The 23,613-nt window shown below is 36.2% G+C and overlaps 7 protein-coding genes across 8 annotated transcripts; 5 read left to right on the top strand and 2 right to left on the bottom strand.

Moving 5' to 3' along the window:
* On the top strand, positions 1-2,524 carry LOC114877004 (uncharacterized protein CFAP97D2-like). Its single transcript, XM_029189051.2, has 2 exons — positions 1-2,243; positions 2,300-2,524. The coding sequence occupies exons 1-2, from the start codon at positions 2,169-2,171 to the stop codon at positions 2,522-2,524; spliced, it is 300 nt and encodes a 99-aa protein (XP_029044884.1). The 5' UTR covers positions 1-2,168.
* Positions 2,525-2,719: 195 nt separating this feature from the next.
* Positions 2,720-4,004, top strand: LOC114877003 (leucine-rich repeat-containing protein 23-like). Its single transcript, XM_029189049.2, has 2 exons — positions 2,720-3,106; positions 3,206-4,004. The coding sequence occupies exons 1-2, from the start codon at positions 2,738-2,740 to the stop codon at positions 3,827-3,829; spliced, it is 993 nt and encodes a 330-aa protein (XP_029044882.1). The 5' UTR covers positions 2,720-2,737; the 3' UTR covers positions 3,830-4,004.
* A 546-nt stretch (positions 4,005-4,550) lies between these two features.
* On the top strand, positions 4,551-6,981 carry LOC114876997 (probable cytochrome P450 6a20). Its single transcript, XM_029189034.2, has 6 exons — positions 4,551-4,837; positions 4,909-5,278; positions 5,348-5,685; positions 5,762-5,995; positions 6,373-6,624; positions 6,681-6,981. Exons 1-6 carry the CDS (start codon positions 4,654-4,656, stop codon positions 6,845-6,847), a joined length of 1,545 nt encoding a protein of 514 aa, XP_029044867.1. The 5' UTR covers positions 4,551-4,653; the 3' UTR covers positions 6,848-6,981.
* Positions 6,982-7,079: 98 nt separating this feature from the next.
* On the bottom strand, positions 7,080-9,735 carry LOC123987635 (nuclease SbcCD subunit C-like). Of its 2 annotated transcripts, none has more exons than XM_046287806.1 (2): positions 9,579-9,735; positions 7,080-8,349 (listed from the first exon to the last, which is right to left on the bottom strand). In XM_046287806.1, the coding sequence occupies exon 2, from the start codon at positions 8,330-8,332 to the stop codon at positions 7,187-7,189; it is 1,146 nt and encodes a 381-aa protein (XP_046143762.1). In that variant the 5' UTR covers positions 8,333-8,349; positions 9,579-9,735; the 3' UTR covers positions 7,080-7,186. The 2 variants fall into 2 exon arrangements, with proteins under 2 accessions (XP_046143762.1, XP_046143761.1); XM_046287805.1 differs by having other exon boundaries at positions 9,583-9,735.
* A 375-nt stretch (positions 9,736-10,110) lies between these two features.
* On the top strand, positions 10,111-11,626 carry LOC114876999 (restin homolog). The gene is made up of 5 exons (XM_029189038.2): positions 10,111-10,138; positions 10,213-10,271; positions 10,365-10,535; positions 10,620-10,823; positions 11,125-11,626. The coding sequence occupies exons 1-5, from the start codon at positions 10,111-10,113 to the stop codon at positions 11,413-11,415; spliced, it is 753 nt and encodes a 250-aa protein (XP_029044871.1). The 3' UTR covers positions 11,416-11,626.
* A 1,094-nt stretch (positions 11,627-12,720) lies between these two features.
* On the top strand, positions 12,721-17,311 carry LOC114876998. Its single transcript, XM_029189036.2, has 8 exons — positions 12,721-12,811; positions 12,933-14,267; positions 14,936-15,087; positions 15,156-15,583; positions 15,655-15,852; positions 15,920-16,297; positions 16,794-17,063; positions 17,154-17,311. Exons 4-8 carry the CDS (start codon positions 15,506-15,508, stop codon positions 17,265-17,267), a joined length of 1,038 nt encoding a protein of 345 aa, XP_029044869.1. The 5' UTR covers positions 12,721-12,811; positions 12,933-14,267; positions 14,936-15,087; positions 15,156-15,505; the 3' UTR covers positions 17,268-17,311.
* A 285-nt stretch (positions 17,312-17,596) lies between these two features.
* Positions 17,597-23,094, bottom strand: LOC114877000 (adenylate kinase isoenzyme 5). The gene is made up of 11 exons (XM_046287678.1): positions 22,306-23,094; positions 21,336-21,503; positions 21,044-21,154; positions 20,820-20,962; positions 20,497-20,679; positions 20,310-20,423; positions 20,087-20,246; positions 19,752-20,020; positions 19,477-19,641; positions 19,179-19,413; positions 17,597-18,847 (listed from the first exon to the last, which is right to left on the bottom strand). The coding sequence occupies exons 1-11, from the start codon at positions 22,325-22,327 to the stop codon at positions 18,591-18,593; spliced, it is 1,827 nt and encodes a 608-aa protein (XP_046143634.1). The 5' UTR covers positions 22,328-23,094; the 3' UTR covers positions 17,597-18,590.
* Positions 23,095-23,613: the final 519 nt, after the last annotated feature.

The following is a 23,613-nucleotide window of genomic DNA, read 5'->3' as shown; positions in this document are numbered from 1 at the left end:
TGCTATAGGGTGGCTTTCAAATGACGTTATTAGATTTTCTATACAAAGAAGTGGAATACAATCCGTGTTTATGTTTTTAAACATTTTAGAAAGGGTACTTTTAAATTAATTGAGAATAACATGTAATATTTTATATTATTTAAATGAATTATTTCTATTGCCTGAAAGACTACAATCAAAAGAAAAAACTAGGTAAAAGTAGAGCAAGATTCGCTCTAAAGCTATCCCTGTCAGACCGAAAGTGGTAAAAAAATTTTTTTCAGCCATTCGTTGAGATTTTGACCCACTAAACATAATGGTGCAAGAATTTTTTCGATAATTCTTACCGTTTGGCCTGTACAAAAGTGACAGAAAGTCTAAATGCTTTAGCCACCTTCTCATAATTTTCAATTGTTAGATACGGGTTGACTAATAATTATATAGAAAAAGATTTTAATTAAATTTGAATATATTGTAAAACTTGATATTATGAACAAATTCTCTTTTCTATACATGTCACTGCCTCTCGGCTTTAGTTTTCGAGATATTTGTAACAAACGTTTGCTACTCTTACAATATATTCTGCGTGATGAATAGGAAAAGGTTGTTCAAAATATCAAGTTTTACAACATATTCAAATTTCATCGAAATTGGTAAGCAAGGAATTTTTCTATATAATTATCAAAGAAACCATTCCAATGCTTATTTATAACATATTAAAGAAGCAGAACAAAAGGAGAAACGAAAGAATCTTTTACGTGTCAGCTGGTCTGCTGTTGAAAGCGATTCCTGTTTAACGAATCCATGCAGGATCAAAAGGATGGGCGAGGCAAAAGCAGAAGGATAATATGATATACAGGGATTGGCTGGATCCCCCATAGATATATGAAATACGTGTCATGGGGTCTCCCTGTTTCGAGTCGGATCTCCTCGTTCGCTGTAACAACGTGTATCCCCTCGAGGGAAGAAAAGAGATCTTCATCGTGTCTGTCGAGTGCCAAGGGCTCATCCATTTGAGAGGATCATTGTCGAGGATCCGCGATTAAGATCGACGACCCTTTAGCCCGATTACCACCAGCCATAGATACCCGTGTATCCGTTTTTCTTTTTTTTTAGCCCTCTTCCGCTTTCATAGCCGTCTCGCGCCGACAGCAATAATGGAAATTTCCAAGCTGGCAAATCAACACGAGAGCCTATAAATAATATAATGCATTCAATTGCAACGAAGTAATAAATGTTAGGACAGAAAAAGAAGTTAGAATTTGGTCGCAGGTAAGTCGTAGGACCTCCGCAAGAATATTCTAGTGTTTATAGTTTCAGCTTTATGACTTATTTTTACGATTCGTCTGACAGCCGAGGATGGTTCGTTCGCTTTATGGCAGCAATATTCCCAATATTCTCTAACGGACTTCTCTGGTTACTTTCAGGGAATAAGTTGACCGTTTCTGGAAAGCTGAAAACAAACGAGAGATATTCTACGACTTACCCTCCGGTAATAAAAATTTATTGGCACAGTTTACCTCTGTGTACTTCCAATTACCTGGCTAAAGGTACCAAATACAAATCCTATTCTCGAATAGAAAAAAGAACAGAAAGAAATTCCGGGTTTGGCGTTGCGCCAAAATTTCTTTGTCAAAGGAAACCATCGAACTTGCTGAAATTCAATTTGCCTACGTCGTCGTTTCCGTCGCCATGAATACCATAGCACGGTGAAATTAATTTCACGCGCGCGTTTAACGGCGTCGCGACGACGTGAAAAAAAGCCGGCGTCCTATTAGGCCACGCCCACCTCGGAGCGCGATTCGACCGGAGACTCGCCAATCGTAACGCGCGTTACGTCCGTGAAGGGGTTAGAAATCGTAGTGGGGGTTAACGTTGAACACACCGCATACACGTGCGAATGACTTGTGGAACCCTGCACATTTCGATCGTTGGAAACTACCGGAAATTCAAACACGTTCTGTGCCTCAATTAAATTCTGTATAAAATTTCAATCTTTCAGCTGATTAGTAAACATTTTTAGGTGGGTTAAAATGAGCCACATATTTGTAAGGGTGAAAGTGACGAGACACAACGTAGGGAGTTGGGTTGAGATCGATAAAGTCTCGTTGCTAAAGCGTTGCTAAAGAAACTTGGCGATCGCGTCACCTATGTATATCGTGTAAACATTTAAAACAAGTCTAGTAACCATGTCGTACCAGAGGAAAAATTCTTCCACTCTGTCCAGTTGGAAGTACAAAGCCTATGAACGACACCGTTCGAAGGTAATTTTGTGCAAATTCGATTTAAGAGTAAATAGCTAATTAGTAGTGTTAATTAGGTAAAGCATGCCACGTGCGCGATCGACGTGAAGCCTCCGAAAGACAGACCGCACGTTTTCTTCAACGCGAAGGGCTTACAATTGGAGAAAGAGAAGCAAGATCGAATCATGAGAGACAATTTCATTCTTCTAAAAAAATTGCGCGATATCATGCACCGGAAACGAACCACAGAAGAGAATCACAGACTCAGATGGGACGAGTCCAGATGCATCAGAACTCGTTGAAGCGAATTAATTTAATTAAGTTTCACCGTACAAAGAAAAAAATAGCCTTCGATCTTTGATACACGATTTGTATTTTCTACAGAACCATTTGTACTTTTTCAAAGAAACAAACGAACAATAAACTTGAACCTTCCTACCTCAAACATCAAATTAATAAAAGCTCTAGTTGATTTTATACCTTAATAATAACAGACGATAAAATAATAAAATTCAATGGAAAAAGGAGAACACGATGAAGAGGAAGGCGAAAGGGAGGAATATTCAACCCCAAAGTCCTCCTCTATTTTTGAAGACACTACAAGGGCCTTAACATTCTCAGAAGCTGGAGAGTGTCTTCACACATTGGGCAAATGTGATTCTGGACTTGGTTATGCTTATTTAGGTCTGAATGCTTCTGATAAAAAACTGACGGATATAAAGATCATACTCATGTTCAAATACGTGCTATACGTGGACGTTTCCGGAAATAGATTGACCACCGAGGCTCTCGGTGTTCTAACCTCGATGACATACCTTCTAATGATTAAAGCTGACAAAAATTTGGTAGAATCTGCTGAACTGGACCCTATGCCTTACCTTCAGGTCTATTTTTTAGCTTCCATGCCCTTCTGAATCATTATTTCTCTTCCATAAACCCATCTGTGAATCGTTCCTGTTACTAGGGTATTTATTTTGCCACAGGTGCTCACCCTGAACAACAACAAACTAAAGAGCACTTTGGGGATTTCCCATCAACTTCTTGAATGCCTGGAACTAAATTACAACAATATCGAAGAAGTCACTTTGAATCCTTACGATTTGACGAACCTAAAGATTCTCGAGCTTCGTGGTAACATGTTAACCACAACCATTGGGATATTATTCCCAGGACTGAGTCATTTGTATCTAGCGGAAAATCATATTGAAAGGTTGGAAGGACTGGAAATATTGACCAACTTAAAGATCTTACACCTGAGGAGTAACAAGCTAGTGAATTTAGACGGTTTTGACTCGCGTTGTGGCAAGCTCAGTTATTTGAATCTACGAAACAACGAGCTGACGAAACTTTCAGAGTTAGAGAAATTAAGTTGTCTACCAGCATTGGAGACACTTATTATTTTGGAAAATCCTGCGGTTGGTGAGCCAGCAGAAGAAGAGGAACCTGGTTACAGACATATTGCTTTAGCTATGATGCCTAATTTAACACGACTTGATAAAGATACTGTGAGTTACCAGGAGAAGAAGGATGCTAGGGAATTTCGTATACAGATGGTCCGTGATGGAACCACGTTTGAAGATTTGGATTTTAATCCTCCAAACTATTGATAAACACTATGTAAAATGTTTCGAACTTTGTACCGTCGCATGTGTTTTAAAAAATTTTTACCTCCGTTTCTTATCGTATTTTCCTCGACATTGCTATATCGTCTTACACGTTCCATTACATCCCACTTTTAGTCGCCTCTTACGACAGGCAGGGGTTACCGTGGCTGTATTCTGATCCCCGAGCCACAGGGATTGAATCAGTGGTGCGATATAGTCATCTAGGAGCGAAAGGTGGTACTAATGGAACTAAATTCAAATTGAAATTGCGTGCCGGTAAAATACCAACGCAGACGATCTACATTTATGCTAATTTGGATGTCGCTTATAAATTTCTACCTTTTTACAATAATCAACTAGAGCTAATGAGAATCAAAACAATAATCATTATTGCAATTACGTACAATGTGTATGAATAATTCACGATGTTAATATCATACTACAAAAACCATTTCTAGGAACTGGTTTTTATATAACTAAATCATCCTATGACGCAGTTACATGAAGAGTAAAATAATAAAAAACAATAAAAAAACGCTAATATAACAGAAAATGTTAGGTGTATGACATTTTAGGAATGACTATTAAAAATTATTCTATTATGTAATTCTCTACAACTTGCATTTATATTGATTGCATAGTATAATACTATTATTCATGTAATTAACAAGAATTAGAAAATAATTGGTCACAATTCTTATATAATGCGAGCAGAACTATTCTCTTTTATTAATGAGATAGGACATTCAGAGAACGAAGTGAACTTTTGCAAGACGCGTCTTTGCAAATGTTTATAGTTTATAGTGTTTCTTAAATTTTGATTAACAATGTCGCTAAGTACTTGGTTCGTACCGGAAATAGTGAGTGTTGTGATTTTCGGAACGATCGCATTGTATGTTTATTACAAATTTTTTATCTTCAATTTTTGGCGCAAAAAAGGGGTATTTTATATGGAACCTACTTTTCCAACTGGAAATATAACGGCACTTATTTTTGGTACAAAATCGCAAGGTAAATAAAAAGATTTCGTTTTTCCTCTACTTGGAGGTTTCTTGAAATTTTCAAAAATTTTCAATTTTCAGCTGATTATGTCAAAGACATCTATGATCGGAATAAAAAGCATCGCGCGTTCGGCATATATATGTTCCAAAAACCATTTTTGGTCGTGAACGATCCAAGTTTAATTCGAATCGTATTGACAAAAGATTTCATGAATTTTCACGATCGTGGAGTGTTTTGCAATGAGAAAACCGATCCGCTTTCCGGCCAACTGTTTCAATTGCCAGGAAAGAAATGGAGAACTTTACGGGTTAAATTAACGCCAACGTTCACCTCGGGAAAAATTAAAACAATGTTTTTTATACTGAAAGAAAGTGCAGACAGGTTGGGGAAGTTTTTGGATGAGCAAGGAAAAATTCGAGGGATCATCGATGTGAAAGACGTTTACGGAAAGTAAAATCAATTTTTTATCATCCTTCTGTCACTTTGCCTTTGCCTGTTTTTATAAATAAATATTTCCAGATATTCTATAGATATTATCATGTCGGCGGCGTTTGGAATAAACGTCAACAGTTTTCGAGATCCTAACAATGAATTTAATTATTGGGGTAAAAAAGTGTTCGAACCGAATATATTTTGGAATGCTATTGTTATATGGGCTCCTCATATATTAGATAAATTATCCATGCCGTTCACCGATAGGGGTGTTTCAAATTTTTTTATCAAAATGTTCGAGGACACGGTCAACTACAGAGACGCGAACAACATTGAGAGGAAAGATTTCTTAAATTTATTAATGCAGTTAATGAAGAACGGATACGTCGATGTTGATGAGGATTCGGACGAAAAAGATGTTACCAGTAATTATTTATCGGTTATTTCATTGAAAAATTTGATTCCTTTTTAGGAGAAATTATGATTGTTAAATTTTTTCAGAAAAAACCGAGACTAAATTAACAATGCTTGAGGCTGCGGCACAAGCTTACGTCTTTTATTTAGCCGGATTCGAAACGTCTTCGACGACGGTCACATTTTGTTTGTACGAGTTGGCGAAGCATCAAGATATGCAAGACAAACTTCGAGAGGAAATTCGTACAGTTATTCAGAAGCACGGTGAATTAACTTACGATGCCGTGAATGAAATGACTTATCTTCATAAAGTGATCTCTGGTTTGTATATAATTATATATTCCGAACGGTCCCATTATTTCTTGAAGACACAAAGATACACGTTGAGCAGATCATTCGATAGTGGGTTTCAAGACGAATTCAGTGACCTATCGCACATATATATTTGATTAATTAATTTCTAAGATATTGTATTTAGAAGCTGATTCAGTTGTAGCGGAAGTGAAGCGGGAGAGCCGGAAGTGCCGAGGGAGATCCTTCGAGCTCGCCATTAAAACAAAATGTACCACGATATAAAGAGACCGTATAACCAATAAATAATTCTTATTGTGTCTAATTTGTAACAGAAATAATGGGATTAGGATTGCATAAATCTTTTTTTCCCAATATCATTAAAAGTATCATAACTTATTTTTCAGAAACACTTAGGAAGTATCCTCCATTGGTTATGCTAAATCGAATTTGTACAGAAGAGATACAAATAGAGACAACTGATATTCGTATACCTACGGGAACTTCTGTAATGATACCAGTATACGGTCTTCATCGAGATCCTGACATATATCCCGATCCGGATAAATTTGATCCAGAGAGATTCTCCGAAGAAAATATCAAAACCAGACATCCCTATGCTTATTTACCATTTGGCGAAGGACCAAGGATTTGCATTGGCAAGTATTCTTTTCGATGAAGAAAAGATACAAATAATAACTTTGTTTTGTTACAGGATTAAGGTTTGGTCTGATACAATCAAAAGTTGCTATAATAAGTAGCTTATTAAGAAGTAAATTCAAACTTGCACCGAATACACCAACTACCTTGGAAATGAAGGAAGGATCTTTGGTATTAATGGCAAAAGGAGGTGTACATTTAACAATTGAACCGGTGCAATGACTGATGAGATTGAGAAATTGCGATCAATATTAAGTATAGTATTGTTAGTTTAATTACACTTACCAAATATGAAATTTAAAAAAAGATGAATATTATATAACGAACCAGTGTTAATAAAAGATGTAAGAAACCTTTGTATACGCTGTTATTATTATTTCCAAATTGTATCATCCAAGGATCAGAGAAGAAGAAGACAGGAAGGTACCTGTAGGGAAGAATTGAATACCATTTCAACAATGTTTTATTTCACAGTCTGATAGATGGAATATAACAAAATGACATTACTTCTGAATAAAAGAGGCAACAACTAGATTCCGTTAAAATGTCCAACCAAGGAACCTAGTACCGGTAACCTTTGACATCGTAACTGTCAGCAGGTAAAGCATTAGCTAAGCTCAACAATTGTGCACGTTGATTGAGGCTGCTGGGATAATGAAGAGCACCAGTTTCTTCGAGAACGTCAGACGCGCGAAGGCCGGCAATGTCGTGAAGCCTGCTCGGTCCGCGGAGGCCATCAGCATCGTGGAGTACACCGGATGCCAAGAGGCTGCTGGGTTCGTGGAGCGCACTGGGCGAAAGAAGGGCGGATTGATGGAGTGCTCCTGGAGATTCTAAAACAGCAGATTCGTGATGAAGAGGTTGTTCGGGCAGTTTGGCAATCGGTGCAGCCTCGACGGGCTCGTGGGCGAGGAGGGCAGAGTTCGCGGCACTGTCAGCCACGTGGGCGGCTGCGGCCGCAGCGTTGTTCTGAGCAGCGGCTGCCGCTGTGGCGGCTTTTTCAGCGGCTACTTGGGTGCTTTCGTAATCTAAACGAACCGCGGATAGTTGTTCGTCGAGCGATTCGGCCCTCGCCTTCGCTTGACCGACCATGCTGGTCTGGGCGGCCAATTCAGCCTCGGCCTCCGCCGCAGCTTGCGCCGCCCGGTCCGCCGTAGTCTGAGCGGCGTTTAAAGCTGCGGTGATCACTTGTACTTGATGAAGAGCTTGCTTAGCGCTACTTCTCGCCGCGTCGGCGGCACGCTCCGCTTGCTGCAGTTGCAGCTTCTCGTTATCTACCGCCGTGTGCAGATCTTTCGACTGCTGCTCCAATCCCTGTACCACGATCTGCTTGCCGGTGAGAGCTGCGGCCGCGGTGGCGGCCGATTGGACAGCCGCTTGAGCCAGAGTATTTTTCGCGACGTAGGCAGCCTGGCCAGCAGCGGTCTGCTGATTACTCAGCTGCGTGTGTGCCTGCTCGGCCGCGCCTTTAGCGATGCTGACCAAAGGACCTCCAACGCTCAGACCTGGATGTGAAAGCCCGCGACCATGAGAGAGCGGACCTGATGCTAAAACGGGAGCAGCCTCTGCGTAGGAAACAGGACTCGCTAACTCTGGCTCGCCAGCGTACTGGTATTTGTACTCAACTTGCCGGGTACGAGATTCTTTTTTCGCTGGCTCACTGTGCGACAGGCAGACGCATGCCAGTAATATCAGGAATGTCTTCATTGTTTCAGCTTCTGTATCTGGAACGAGGAAATTGTAAGGAAAATTTGGAAAATTTGATTAATTCTTAACGATGAGGTTCGCACTGGGTCAAAGTGTTTCTGTACTCGGCAGATATTGTAGGGATAGAGAGGCGGAGAAAGATATGTGGGTCGCATATTTGAAATTGAAAGGAGCACGCCCCGCAACTTAATGCAGATAATAGCCAACGTATGCTTGCGTCTGTTTTCGTGCATTCTTGTTACAAATGCACCTTTCACATTTTACTAGGTATTAGTCATAGAATCTAAATAAGGTTACCGTAACGTGCTGTTAGGTTTTCCGTGAACTTTAAACAACGCAATTTCAAGATTTTCTTTGTCTCGAGATCTGTGTTAATTGTAACCGTGAATACGAAATAGATGATCATTGATAGAATTATTATACTAGAATGATTGTTTAAGAATCTTTAAAGGATATTGATCAAATTCTTGGAGATCACTTATGACGCACATCGCCCCTCTTTCCGCTGCAATTCTGTCGCAATTTTGCGGCACAAAACTAAATTTCCAGTTCCGTCACGGTCTAAAAAGCAACGCGTGTATGTAAATGCATAATTAAACCGTTGAGTATGATTCTACACACGGCGTCACAACCATGCTCGTTCAACCAGAACAAAGTAATTTTTGTATATATTTTTTTGTTTAATTTAAGTAATTATAATTTTATTTTATGCATTTACGCGGATTCACTTTAACGCCCTTAAGCTACCAAACGTCGTCACGATGCGTTATGTGAAAACACAAATTCGGTAATTTATTTAAGGGAATTAATCTACTTTATTTTAAACGGTTTTTCATGGTTCCATTTACGCCCTGTTTTCGTGGATCCAATTACCCGCGTAAATGGAGGGGCTACTGTACTTTAAAATGGAATTTTTAAGGATGAAAGCCTCGATGACCATATATTTAGAATTTTAAATTCAGAATTAATGTAAAATGGAATTTTACATTTAGTGAATTATAATAAAAATTACTTCAGCTTAATTTTTCACACTTGTATAAATTAATGTTAAACTTCAACAACGGATATTAATTAAAAAAGAAAGAATTTAGTTTGCTTTTATTATGCACCGAATTTGTTTAAATAAATTATTAATTTTATAACTCCGTGCAGATAATAGAAATGTAATTTAATTAAATATTAAATAAAATATTTTGAAAAAATTGTTGAGTAAATAATTTGTTGTTGCAAGATTGTTAATACTCACGTACAGTGAAAGCGGTCAGGCGTTTAAGGGACGGTGTTCTTCAGGCTCGAGAAAACAACTAACTGATACCACTTACTTGATCATCGAACCTCTTATAGGTCTGTATTCTAAGGAAACGATAGTATAGTTGTTACGGAGGGGTTGGGGGTATGGAGAATAAACGGCTAATGCATGCTGTCTCCTTTTTTCTATAAATTACAAATGAAACATACAATGTTTTTAATCGTGTTTATTAATCATGTATTAAATTCATTATCATGGAAATTGATATCTATTAAAATTTATTAATTATGCGATCAATTAAAAGCAATTAACGTAAAATTTTATTATATTTTTAGCAGAACATTTTTTTCCAAGCGAATTAAGAATTATTGGTACCCCATTATTATTATTATTACATACTTTCTTTTGTCAATGTGATATCGTACATCGTATAATTTACAAATAATTTTCTTCTACCATCCTTACAAACCCATATAATGATTTATACGAATTACAATCTCGAATTTACCTAAATTCGTCGAACATCAGAATGTCCATCTTTTACATTCTCTACGTCGGTGAGTACTTGTTAAGAATAAATTACGATCTCCATATTTCGTCTTCCTAACCAAAATAAATCTATTCCTCGTAGCACTATTGACCTTCGAATATTTTGACTGTGGAAGAGTTCACAAGTTTCCAGTTAATTTAGTAAGCTTAATTCTTTCATATAACTATCATTCTTCTTCTGTATTTTACGAAATAAAATATTTATGATTAAGGTTGCTTCGATATTTTTGACAGAATCAGAGGGAGGTGCGATACGTCGACGGTCAAAATTGTCACAACGGTAATCCAAATGGTAATCATAAGAAAACCACAGAGAAAAGTATCGTTCTTGCACAAAAAGCAGCACAGGAAGCTAAAGCAGCCTCGGAGGCTCAGAATATCGCTGGTCAGCAAGCTTCTCGTCAAGTACTTATATTCTTGAATAATAGTGAAAAAGATAAAATGGCCAAGCTTGCCTGGATACCCGGAGAACTGTGTACCATTTTATAGGTAAAAACGCAACTTGCTGAGAAAGCTGTGCAAGCCGCGAAAGCGGCACAGGACGTGCTGACGAGAAAGAAATTAATAGTGGATCAATTGCAAGAGGAAGTGAGAGAAGCTCAATCGGTTGTTCAAGAAGAATCTTCCTCCTTAGAGCGGGAACAGTCTAATCTGAATGCTGCTTTACAAGCGGCAAGGCAATCTCAAGATCAGGTGAGCAAAACTTCCAAAATATCATAGCACTAAAAATTAAAAATTCTATTTAATTGCTTTTCATTCAAAAAATTTCTAACTTTATTTCTAACTATTATCGAATAACAATCTGTATACCATTGCCACGTAGCAACCAGCATCCTTTATGAATCATTACGTTATTCCTGTACGCAATGCGCGTCCTTACAATGGCACAATTCCCAACACTCAATACCATAGGAAAATGAAAAAAAAAAAAAAGTAGTACTTGACGTACGTCGAAGAAGCCGATCACCTTACTTTTCTTTCATTATTTATTCAGTTAAAGACGCTAACGCACGCGGTGCAAACGGCTAAAGCGAACGCGGCGAATGCCCAGGCTGCCGCGGGCGGTGCGCAAAGATCGATGAGGGAGAAAGAAGAATTAGTGGACGCGGCCAAAAGACGCGTCGAAGAATTGTCGAATCAGCTGAGAGTGGCCAGACAAGAACTAGCTAATACGAATCGAGAAACTGCCAAGGCAAACGCTGCTGCTACCGAGGCGAAAGCTAATGCAAATAGAAACAAAAGACGATTGGAAAATATTCGAAGAAGCAGACACATGAAGCGGTGATCTATCGATTTCATCCAAAGTCATTGCCCGTAATAAACACAAGTGCAACGTTATCTATATTTACAGGTGCGTGCACGATTGAAAAAGGAAGCCAGCGAAGGCAAGGATATTATATCACTTGAATAGATGTAAATCGATTAATGATAAAAAATTAATATATGCAAATTTAAAGAAGAAAGGTAAAGGGTGTTCCCTAATTGTTCGTTTCATTTTCGACTTCCTGGTATGTAAAAGGGTTATTACGTCAATGATCTTTTATCAAGTGGGCGCTTTCAGTCACGTTCGCTGACATTTACATGGAAACCGTGACTTACCCACACAAAAGTGTCGTTATGCTTCAGCGAACTGGATCCTTTCTAGAGCAAAATGCAATGACGCATTTGCACGGTGATCGCACAAAATTAACTAACCATTTTCAATAAGAACAAAAAAAAGAATTACACGTTCATTAATAGTTATACATTCTTGTATTTGCAACATGTCATTTGTTTATCAATGAATTCATTTTGATCACTTTTGTATTTCATAAGCATTATTGATATTGAGGCGTGAAAGAAGAATTAATTGTATAAATCAATTTTAAGAAGAATCTGTTTCAGAATAAAGCACGGGATTTCTTTTTATTAAATTTACCCGCTTACCTTTTTTAAAAAAGAATTTTTATAGTTTGTTGATGATGTATATTTAATGGAGGCATCCTAAGCTTTGGGAAAAGGCGCTCTTTTAAAAAGTCCGCCAAGAAAGCGACACTTGGCGTACTCTAGCAGCAAAGTGCTGCAACAGAATATCAATCGCGGTCGGCATAGCAGGAGAATGCTATTGGTACCTTTTTTTAAATTACACGCGCACCGCAATTTACCTATTTATTTTCCATCCAGGTACTTTAATACTTTTTTCTAAAAATAAAGATATGCTTTGACTGACGTATAGAAAAATATATTTTACTATTTAAAAAAACAAAGTTGACCTTGAAATCTTTGGTACACCTCCACTTCCGGTTCTGGCACATACATTAAAGTGATGCTCCATTTGGCGCCAGTTAATTTCTCTTCGTCACATCTTTTTCTAACTTGTATCATTTAAAAATTATAACTCGAAGTAAGTGAAATATCCTGCATTTCAAAATGCAATTTAAGGTAATGATAGATAATTTAGAAATTGTACTTAATTATCATAGGTACGTTTGACGAAGGATCAAAGTTGGGTGGCGTTGAATCATCGTAAATCTGAAAGGAGATCGTGCGTGGGTGAATGAACTTGATGAGCCAGAGAAGGGAAGAGAAATCTACGAACAGGAAATCAGAGTAACTCGTCTTTCATTTGCGTAATACTCCTCTGTCCAAATAATGTCCAAAATGCACAGGATGTTCAGTGACGTAACTAGGAAGTGACCTAGGTGGGTCTGTAATTGTAAAATTCAAATATTAACAAATATTTTTAATTTCTAATTACAATTATAATTTTTTTCACGTTGACTATCTCATTGCATAAAATAGTTCATCTGATTGTTCGTGTAGGTATTTCCTGGTTTCACTACAATGGAGCAACTCTTCTCTAAATCCGGCATACGGAATACTAACTTTTTACTCGAGTATTTTTATTCGTGGAAATGACAGAACATGTGAGATTTCCGGTCCCCTCGTACCTTTTTCTATCTCAGCTGCGATTTACCTTTGTTTGGAATTCAACTAATCGTACATTTTTCTCTAAAGCAATTTATGGTAAGACTACTTTCTATTACAAAATATCTTTTTATCTGGTAATCTTTCAACCATGCAGTTTGATAATAATCTATTTTGCATTTTATTCCGTTCAGTTTCTCACATACGCGATCCATAAGAATGATCGTATTGGTAAATCTATCTCCTCGGATTGATCAAAGGAATCTGGAAATTCGCTTAGAAATAATTACACAGCTATTAGTTAATTACCTAACGAGAATCTCGCTAAGATTCACAATAAAAATGAAATTAAAAATCTTATTCTACCCTGGGTAACACGCGCCCTTGTTTCTTTTTGTTACATCACGAGGCAATTGCTCAGTTTAACAACGCTACTTATGCTTACCACCGATTTTGCAACGATATTAGAAAAGACTGTGGGAAAGGCTAGTTCAATACTTTCAGTTAATTAATCCAACACGTTAATTGCGTAATGCGCTATCAATCTGAAGAAGATTATTCAGACTTCAGACTGTACTTTGTTCTGTGTAATCAAACTGTTCCCCTGTTAAACTCATAAAATAATGAAATTAATCGAAATATTAAAGTTGTAATTTATAAAAATTTATTCAAGTTTCAGAGGATCGAAAGATGAATATCGAAAGGGAATGGATGATTGCACTTGTTGGAAAAACAAAACTGCTCGAGTTTCGTAACTTACTATATCCTACATTACGTTCTATCTCACGTTTAAGAGATCACGATTCGCCTATAAAGTGATCACGAACCCAAGTCAGGTGCTAATACATCAATAACAGTATCAATAAGAATCATTGCTACTGGTATACTCGAAGGTACCAACACTGAATACCAATTTCAAGTGTTGGGTACTTTAAGTACCATTTATCTAGTATTCATAAAATTTTAAAAATATTTATCATTTTTTGATAAACAAATTTTGTGATCAGTTAACGAAGGAACTTTCCATTTACAAGGATCAGTGGTCATTCGTCATTGACTGAAGATATCGATTACAAACGTGGATCAATTCTTGTTTGATAGCGTAATAGGTGGTAGCAGACGAATGAAAGAAATTAAGAAAAAGAGGAAGAAGAGGGACAGGATGCAGAGCTATCTTGGTCTACTAGTGAAAGTACTTTAAACTCAAATCACGTGCTTCAGTTCTCTCAGGTATATCACCAGGTGAACTCTTACCGACCAGTTCAGTATCATCTTCTCCATCCTTTAATCCCTTAAGTCTTCGTGGATTTGTCAAAACTTGAATCACTGTGAAACTACTTTTTTCTTAATTATCGTTCATTAATTGTTCTACGTTTTCCTCTCTTGTGATGTTTTGTTAAAAAAAAAACGAAACCAGTGCTCGAATGTATATTTGAAATTATTGGTGCATCTTCTACAGTTGGTTTGTATCGACCTTCCTTTTATTTATAATTACTCAACTAATTATGCAATTTTTAATTACAATATCTTATAGCCTGAAAAATATAAATTTTGTTAATAGACATATAATAAATTTCTGTTTTTTAAAACATAGAAAAGTGAAGTCTGGAAAATATTCTCATCGTCTTTATATTTATATTAACTAGGAAGTAAAAGTTGTTCTTTGTCGCGGTCAATTGGACGTTCCTTATGTAAAACTTTCCTCCCATCTGATGATCGTCTACCACGTAATTTACGCTCGATGATGATTTAACATTCAACCTTTCTCATGAATTGATCCTCTAAGAAAATTTCTAATGAAATTTCCAATCAATCTAATCTACACTTGTACACGATAAAAATTCACACCCGTCGCTCGAATAAGAAATTGAAAGTATTGAAAAATAAATTTTCTGTAGGATATTGAAAATACAAAATCGAAGAGGAAGATTCGCTATTGACTCATCCACAGGAAACGTAATAGAAATCTACCTACTGCTGAGACGAGATTGCGATAGGATCGCTCTAGGGATGTAATTAGAACAAGGCTGTGAGACTATACAAAGCGAACGTATGTAGTGATGGCAAGTCTCAGTTGGCCGATTACCAAATGGAATAACACAAGTTATGCATTTATAGATTGAAAGTTACATACGTACACTATATCTAAAAACCGTTTGCCCATCGAAACCTTTCATATTCACAAGACACCTGGACGATTCCATGAATTCCCACGAATTGATATTAAACAAGCAATATGTCAAATTAGTAAGATACACAATAATATTACTCGTTGCATTTTCATAATAGAAGAAAAGAATCGTATTCTATGCACGAACCATTGTACAACAGAAATTCTAATCATTCTCTAATCACGTCTAACGATCTGATCTGATCGGTATACGTTTATAAAAATGTTTCAGAGAAACTAATGTTTGAAGAAGATACTTTTCCACGCGATGAAATGAAAAATTGGTCAAACTCTTACAATGAAGACAACCGGAAGGAAGAGTTGGTTCAATTTAATATGGATCACCATATTCTTGATAAACGTTCACGCAGAGAAGGTAAATGTTTTCCATACAAAAAGATGGACAGAACAGCGCAGAGATGTTAAATCCTTCCGATGGTTTCGCAGCAAAAACGAGAAATATTCAGGGAACAAGTGTTACCAGCACTTGGAGGTAAAATTCCAGAGGAAGCCTTTAGAACCGATCGTTTGGCGTTGAATCGTTTGAATAAGGAAGGTATTACAGTACCTGATGGTGTAATTTTAGACGCGAGACATGTTCATAAAGATACGCAACATGTTCAAACTATGCCAGAAGCGATACAGGTATGCAGAGGAAAAATGATTGCAAAATTATCCCTGTAATTATCCTGCTATTATTTTATCCTTCAAGGTGTACCTAACACAGGATGGACGATACATACCGCCAGAAGGACGTATCCACTACAACCATCCAAAAACAGTGGACACGACTTACGTTATTCGTAAACCGTATTCACATTTCAAGCATTCGAACAATCGGATCGGCAATAAACATCGGAACAATCAAAAATCGCAAACTCACACGAGCTTTCGACAACTGGTACCCATAATACCACCCTCGAAACCAGGGGTGTACAAGCCCATCGTAACGCCATCATTGTTTCCTAACGTTGATCTCTTGGGAGACATTTATCTACCGAGATGGAACATACAATACGACTGGGATACCGTTTATCAACCATTCGACGATTACATCGTCAACAACATCGCGTTCTTCAACTCTCATCAGGTATTTTCTGTTTCAATATAATATATATAAATTTTAATCAAGGACTTCGAGATAATAACAGAAGGGAAGAAAATAGTAATAAAAATGAAGTTCCCATGTTCTTGATAAAAAATAAAAAAGATACGTATGGCGCAATAAAGAGAAAGAAAACCACAGAGTATGAAAGAGAAACGTGCGTCGATACGCGAGATTCTAGTTTATCTAGTTCGTCCGAGTAGACCGCAGTTTTCTAGGATTACGTGCGAAGAAGGCCACCTGGTTATCCTAGGATCAAAACGAAATGAAAGTATACAGATAGATTTATAGAGATTTTCTATTGCATGCGAATTGTGCAATTTTCTTATGAAATTCCGTCAAACAATCTTGGAAACATCTAATCCGATAAATCCGATAAATAATTCAATTAAAACTTTTAAACTGGGTATAACAGTATAGCTGGGTGAAATGGCCAAAAGTGTACCATTTTATTCTGTTATACCGTTTATGTTTTTTACAGATCATTACCGATTACCAGGGATTTCTAAATAAATATCACGAAAGATCTTCGAGGCACATCGAAGCTCAGTCCAGAGACAGAAATCACAATGTCTCTCCTGAAATTCGTGATAAAGAATCGAAGAATACGAATTCCCAAGCAGCATTTCACCAAAGTTCTAGATTAAATAACGATGCGAATCGTTACACGAATCTTACTGAAATTCCGGAAACAAGTTTCATCTGTAATGGTAGAAAAGGTTTATTTGCCGACATTGAAACCAAATGCCAAGTGAGTGATCTAACTTCACAGCTGCTTTATCATTAGAAAATCTTGCAATTTTTATTGATTTTTAAGTTTCAATTTTTCTTCTATTCTCAGGTTTTTCATAATTGTTCCGGATGGTCGAAAACTTCTTCGCTTTGCCCTATAGGTACAGCATTCAGTGAAACGAAGAAACGTTGTGAATGGTGGAACACGGTAGACTGCAAGTAACACGTGTAGTAAATTATCAATTATAATTATTATGATATTTATAATTTATTTATAGTATACGGTAATAGTTAATATTTAATTAACTTCATTTTATTAATGGTTTATGTATGTATATGTTTCATAGAAAAAGTACAAAAAATAGTATTTTTAGAATAATAATTCACAGGTAACCCTGTATAAAGACTATATTAATTATGAAGCACCATATAACCAATAATAGAATAATGTCTTAACATTTCTTTCTGCAAAATTTATTTCAAATACTATTATTAAAAGTAATGAAATTGAAAAAGACAAACAAAAACTACTAACCAAAGTGTACATATTTTAACTAATTAACAAAAATAATAAAACTCTGTGTTTCTCAATTCAAAAAGAAAAACAGAACAATTCTGTAAACACAGTAATAAAGTTTTATTATTCAACGATGGACACTGTGATACAGATTCGTTAAAGTATAAAATCTGCTGAATACATCCGTACTATTAAAAAAAAATAATTAATCTTCTTAATCTAATAGAATATCGCGAAGTTCTAAAAAATACAAGTAGACAAAATTCGTTGTTTCTAACATAGACGTTGAACGAAGGAAAAGAAATGTATTTTCACTGAAACATTTCAAAAACTACCACCAAGTCGTCGATATTTCCTTTTTTTTTTTCAAAATAACAAAGTGTATATATTATAATATTCACCTAAATTACTTACTTTCCTTCCTACATTAAGTTTCTATATACAGAGTGTCTAAGGAAAGATGTACACTCGCGATCAAATCCAGCTTCCCTTGAAAAAAAAAAAAAAAAAACGATATCAAAGTTTCGCTACATTGTGATTCTTCCCTGGGGAAGTCTGATTTGATCAATCTCCTGAGGGTTCATCTTGAAAATTTGGTGTCCGCTTTCCGAGAAGTGCTACTTAATCAATAAATTATTAAATAGACAATATACTATTTTATAGACATCCAAAGATAACCCCTTTTCTTTTTCGATAATACTCGTCGTTAGATACAATTGATCTCATTTATTTTTTCTATTCTACAATCTATGAATCTAGTCTTGTGTTTGGCGTTTTTATAAATTCTCTATTTATTCTATTTAAGTCGTAATTGTGTTAAGGCACGGTATAAATGTTTCTTTTTTTTTTTAGTAGAGAAGAACTATTCGTTAATATAGCGACATAAGAGATGAAGATTCATAATCTTACCAGACGTTCAGGCCCGCGAATAAAACTGTTAGGGACGCAACTCACTCTGGTATGGGTAAATGTACCCCACTAATATACAACCGTATAAAACCAGGCCAGAACGCGATCAAATTCTCAGTGTTACATATGTAAATTTTGCTGAGAACCTTCGACTTCCACATACATCTTTGATATAGCATCCTTCGTGTTCAACATATAATTCTGCACCGCTGGTGCAACTTTATTGTTATTCGATATGATCCCATTAGCTAAATGAGACACCCCATTCTGTAAAACGTGCGCGGTTCCGTTTCCGATATAATTATGCACACGGGCTATGTTATTCCTTTGAACTTGGTTCGCATTGTTCTTTAGTCCATTGGCAATTTGCACCACTCCTATAGAACAATTGAGCAAAGTAAATTTAATTACTGTCTCTCTTTGCTTTTTTTTCATAGTTAGTAGACACACGATCATTAAAAAAAAAAATGAAAATAAAGAAATAAGCAATACCCTTTCTGGAAGAATGTTTCAACGTTTAGTCAGCATTGCGACTAGCTTATGAAAGCTTTGATAACGGCGTATCAACGTCTGTTGTAAGGGCACATAGTGTGGGTGCGAATTGAATGAAAAGGGAAAAAAAGTAAAATAAGTATAAAGGAATGTGATACTAGTTTTCTAGTAACAATATCTGCTAACATTTGAAAAATCTTTAAAATGTAAACTTACCCTGTGCGTTGATCCCGTTCATATTGTCACTTATCACTTTCTCTATAGTTGATTTACCATCAACTACGTGTTTAGGTACACCATTTAATACAATTCTCTGATCACTATTATTATAAACAACTCCGCGATCACCGCCTAAATTATCTTCTCTGTTTCGTCGTGCTTGTGTCATCAGTTGATAAAGCGCGGCTGAAAATTCTTGTTGCACGCTTGGTACATCCGTGTCGCCGTCGATCTGTATTTTAATGAATTTTTTCCAGAGTCACAAATAGTTTATATTTTTCATAAATTTACTTACAATGGTAAGACGATTTTCATTGTCCAACGCCTTCAGCATAGGTAACGAAACTTTACGAAAAAGTTCCAATCTTTTCTTAAACGCAGACACGCTATCGTCTAATCTTCCTCTACCGAGTTGCAATTTCGAACAATCTAATAATACTAATGGAGGTTGTTGGCCAAACTAATGAAATCAATAAAATCATTCAAATATTTTCCATTAATACTATTCACAAGTGTTAAAATTTATTTAGTTTTATTTAAAAAGGAGCATTGTTATTGATCGTATATTACCTTGTTTTCAAATTCTTGAACTTGACTCAAATCCCTTGGATAACCATCGATTACTATACCATCGACGTCACGATTCAACATTATCTGTTGCTCAACTATCTGCATTACTATATCCTGCGGTACCATTTCACCGGAAACGATAGCATCGTTGATGATGATATTCGAAGAGGCCATTGTTCTCAGCATACCACCTATGTTTACATGGATCCAACCAGGCATATTTCGTATCGCCTGAGTACAAAGATTTTCTTTATTGCTTCCGGGACCACCTAATCAAATACAATTATAATTATTATAATTGATTACTCGTGGAATTCACTGAAGAAGACATTCACCTATGACCCAGATAAAGGAAGGTAATTGTTTCCTGAGTTTATCTGCAGTTTTCGGAGACTGTATATTCGTCGCGACTGGAATTTGCATTATTTTAGCCGACGTTGCCTCTTTATGAAGTGCGATCTTTGGAATAGATTCTTTCCTATTTTCTACTTCTACCTGGAATTTGTTTTAATTGAATGATTAAAAAACAAGAAAAGCATAGCTTTTGATTACACATACTTTTGTTTCTAACGACTCAGAAACGTTCTTCTGTTGATCAGATAAGCCAAGAATTTTGAAAACTGCCTCGCGGAAATCAATGTATACCTCGTTTGGATTTCTCTCGCCATTCACCTGCACAGTCATGTTCGAGGAATGAAATGTTTAAAAGCAAAATGAAATTACTTTTAATATAACTCTTACTCACTTCCAACAACATACCACTCTGATCAAAATACTCGATAACAGGCATAACATTTCTATAAAAATTATGAAGTTCCATTCTTGCAAGTTCAATGACCACCTGGCCAAGTTGTGCACCAAAATCAATTTGCCTTTCAAGAACCTCTTGTCTCCAGGATATAAGAACCACACCATTCACTATTCTTATCTGAAAATTTTACCAACTCATTTTCTACTCGTTACTTTATCGAGTACCATTCCATTTTATTTGAAACACCCTGTATTAAAATTGCTAGGGCTGTACTGTGTATGTAAGTACGTGTATTATTTTAACATCGAATCACTTACTTTCTCGGCGTATTCAACCACGTCTCGCATATTGCGTGGATAACCACTGACGAGAAAAACTTTGGAAGTTGGAGACATTTTAATTTCAAGCATAAGAACCTCGGCCACTGTTTTACTACTAAGCTGACCGAAATCTTGCATATCTGTGAAACAGAATGAAGGAATTAAAGTACATTTGCAAATTACAAAGGACAATGGGCATCGTCGAAAATGCCATTAATTACCATTTCCTAACGCATACTGTTGAAGAAGATCCATCATATTTATATGAGTTATACCTTTCTTCTCTTGCATTAAATTGTCACAATGTGTCACCTTTCCGCTCCCTGGGCCACCTAAAAAAAAAGGGGATAATTAGTAAATGTTACATAAAACCCTCTGAAAGTTATCTTTCTTTTCAACACGTGAGTCTAAAGGGGTTGATATACGTTATCGATTCGTCTCGCAGGGCGTAGATCTACGCCTTCGGTTACAACGTCTGAGAGAGCCTATTTCGAAAAAATAATTTATACTAACCGAGCACGAATATAACAGGCACTTTTGGAATTTCGAATTTGACAGGACCAACATTTTGTTGTGAAAAATATCCGTTCGGAGGGGTCGGTAAGAGACCAGCCTCTCCTCTCCATTTTCCTGCACTCTGAGCATCACTTTCCTCAAACACCTGCGATCCATTCTGCTGATCTATAAATTAAATTTCCCCCCCCACGAAAGGAAGTGTGAGATCCGATGTCAAAAATGTATTTCTCTTTTGGGAAATCGTCGAACGTCGTTATCGATCATGCGATATGTGTAATGTCAAGTACAACATGTATATGTATAGGTCATAGTCACAGGTGTGTTTCGTTGTTCACATTATGACAGAATGTCAAAATAATGCATTAATATTTGAAAAGGAAATGTTACTTGTGAAAGTAACATTACAAAAGTGAAATGTTTTCTTATAGTATTACAAAGAGTACTATAGTACAACCGGCAATCTTTAGTAATTGAATCGAAGGTGTACATAATTTTGTTTTGGGTTCTGAAGGTATATTGTTATTTGAAGTTAAGATCGAAAAAATATGGAATATGAAAGAAATAACAATGCTATAGCCATGAACTTGCAATTGTAATTGCGACTAAATATCACTTATAGTCATTCTTGTGCAATTACATTGATAAAGTTCCGGGAATCGATACTGCAGTCATAGACATTTCATAATTAAGAAACTAATTATCATTGTACGTAATTAATTTTCTACGAAAGTTGAAAAAAAATGTTTTATTATGAATTTTTATTATTTTCTAATGTTTAATCGATGCTGCCATAATGACTGTTTGTCTTGATGCATAATTAATTTTAGTTCGTCAGAAAATGACAGGAATCCATATTCCTAATGAAAAATTAATTTCTTACTGGGAAATTCATTTTTTCAAATGAAACGCGGCAAATTAATATTAAAACAATCAAAAATTTACTATTATTATTAATAAAACCGCTAACCAGTGTCCAGGCAGATGCCCATAGTAAATCTTTGGAAAGATGCCAAGATCCTGTGACGGCCATTTACTCACATGCTTTCATTTAATTAATTCACCTGCCCTACCACAATTGTTTTAAAGATAAACTATCACATGGGGTTAATTATTCTTCGCAATAGAAACTTCTCTTTCTGTACTCTTCGATATCTGTTTCTTCAATCATCGACATGTTGCACCACTTAAAACAATTTCAAAATTGTACCAATGTCAAAGCCAGGTTTTATGTCAATAAGAGACCACTTAAGATTCGATTAATGTTCAGCTTAATCGACGTGCCGCACGGTAATCCCCTTGATAAGATCTTAGGAATGACAGTCAATAATAATATCATCTACATATATAGCTGATGATCTGTTTGCAAATTATTATTTTTCCGATATATTCAACAACACGTTCACTTTTAAAACTAATTCTCACTCGTTTTCTTTTTACTACTTGTTACATCTATAAGCAATTAAATGGAACTTCGAAATTAGAACGATACACTTTCCAGAATTCCGCCAGGAATATTATTTACTGATCCACTGTAGCGAAGAAGAAGTTGCAATATATTGATCAAGTAATTCTCAAAGAAATAAAAATTCCAGTCGATGAGACAGTTCACTATAATGCGGAAAGGTTGAAATACAATTCCTCACATTTTTTTTTTTTTTTTTTTTGAAAAAAACAATACATTCGAAATCGAGCAAGTGGTATTTAACACTGGATACTTTTCGATCGGAACAAACGCGAGGTGAAGTTCGCTGGTCGCTGTGCGATAGTACTGTAATGGATTGATAGAAACAACTAGAGGTCGTAACGGGAGTCAATTGTTACCATAGTGACAACCATGCGCAACTAATCCTTTTTACGGCTATGTCGTACAATACCTCACAACATACATACGTTTTGCATACATTCGAATTAATGGATAGTTTACTGCACTGGTTGTAACATATGCAGGGGTGCGCCTGCGTAACCTGCAAGGTCAATGTCAACCTTGTTGTTCCTGGTAGCTTCTTAAGGGAAGGGGTACAGGTGTGATAATTAACCCTTGCACTAAACTTGAACCCAATTAATCAGAAAGCTGTTGGTTATACCATTAAACTAGATATTTTTCAATAATAGACATTGGGGTAATTAGGATTTTTTAGAGGATCGAACGAGTTCAGTGAATTGGTAAGATTTATATTTGTACTTTGAACCTTGAATTACTTTTATTACCAAAGGATTAAATTTCAGATTCCTCTAGAATAAATGGGCTAAAGAGTGCGTTTTTGTCGTAGAAGAT

Source organism: Osmia bicornis, chromosome 11 (assembly GCF_907164935.1).
Source record: "Osmia bicornis bicornis chromosome 11, iOsmBic2.1, whole genome shotgun sequence".
Taxonomy (NCBI): Eukaryota; Metazoa; Arthropoda; class Insecta; order Hymenoptera; family Megachilidae; genus Osmia; species Osmia bicornis.
Note: the sequence above shows the minus strand (reverse complement) of the source record. Positions and strands in the feature narration are given on the sequence as shown.

Bases quoted from the DNA above. Each gene is read 5' to 3' on its own strand.
- LOC114877004 (XM_029189051.2), top strand. From the start codon at position 2,169: ATGTCGTACCAGAGGAAAAATTCTTCCACTCTGTCCAGTTGGAAGTAC. The intron at 2,244-2,299 runs GTAATTTTGTGC...AGTGTTAATTAG, and splicing joins ATGAACGACACCGTTCGAAG to GTAAAGCATGCCACGTGCGC.
- LOC114877000 (XM_046287678.1), bottom strand. From the start codon at position 22,327: ATGGGCATCTGCCTGGACACTG. The intron at 20,963-21,043 runs GTAATTAATGGC...TCTGTTTCACAG, and splicing joins ACAGTATGCGTTAGGAAATG to ATATGCAAGATTTCGGTCAG. The intron at 20,424-20,496 runs GTGAGTAAGAGT...ATGACTGTGCAG, and splicing joins AGAGTGGTATGTTGTTGGAA to GTGAATGGCGAGAGAAATCC.
- LOC114877003 (XM_029189049.2), top strand. From the start codon at position 2,738: ATGGAAAAAGGAGAACACGATGAAGAGGAAGGCGAAAGGGAGGAATAT. The intron at 3,107-3,205 runs GTCTATTTTTTA...ATTTTGCCACAG, and splicing joins ACCCTATGCCTTACCTTCAG to GTGCTCACCCTGAACAACAA.
- LOC114876997 (XM_029189034.2), top strand. From the start codon at position 4,654: ATGTCGCTAAGTACTTGGTTCGTACCGGAAATAGTGAGTGTTGTGATT. The intron at 5,686-5,761 runs GTAATTATTTAT...AAATTTTTTCAG, and splicing joins GGACGAAAAAGATGTTACCA to AAAAAACCGAGACTAAATTA. The intron at 6,625-6,680 runs GCAAGTATTCTT...GTTTTGTTACAG, and splicing joins AGGACCAAGGATTTGCATTG to GATTAAGGTTTGGTCTGATA.
- LOC114876998 (XM_029189036.2), top strand. From the start codon at position 15,506: ATGAAGACAACCGGAAGGAAGAGTTGGTTCAATTTAATATGGATCACC. The intron at 15,853-15,919 runs GTATGCAGAGGA...TTATCCTTCAAG, and splicing joins CTATGCCAGAAGCGATACAG to GTGTACCTAACACAGGATGG. The intron at 16,298-16,793 runs GTATTTTCTGTT...TGTTTTTTACAG, and splicing joins CGTTCTTCAACTCTCATCAG to ATCATTACCGATTACCAGGG.
- LOC123987635 (XM_046287806.1), bottom strand. From the start codon at position 8,332: ATGAAGACATTCCTGATATTACTGGCATGCGTCTGCCTGTCGCACAGT.
- LOC114876999 (XM_029189038.2), top strand. From the start codon at position 10,111: ATGTCCATCTTTTACATTCTCTACGTCG. The intron at 10,139-10,212 runs GTGAGTACTTGT...TATTCCTCGTAG, and splicing joins CTTTTACATTCTCTACGTCG to CACTATTGACCTTCGAATAT. The intron at 10,824-11,124 runs GTGAGCAAAACT...TTATTTATTCAG, and splicing joins CAAGGCAATCTCAAGATCAG to TTAAAGACGCTAACGCACGC.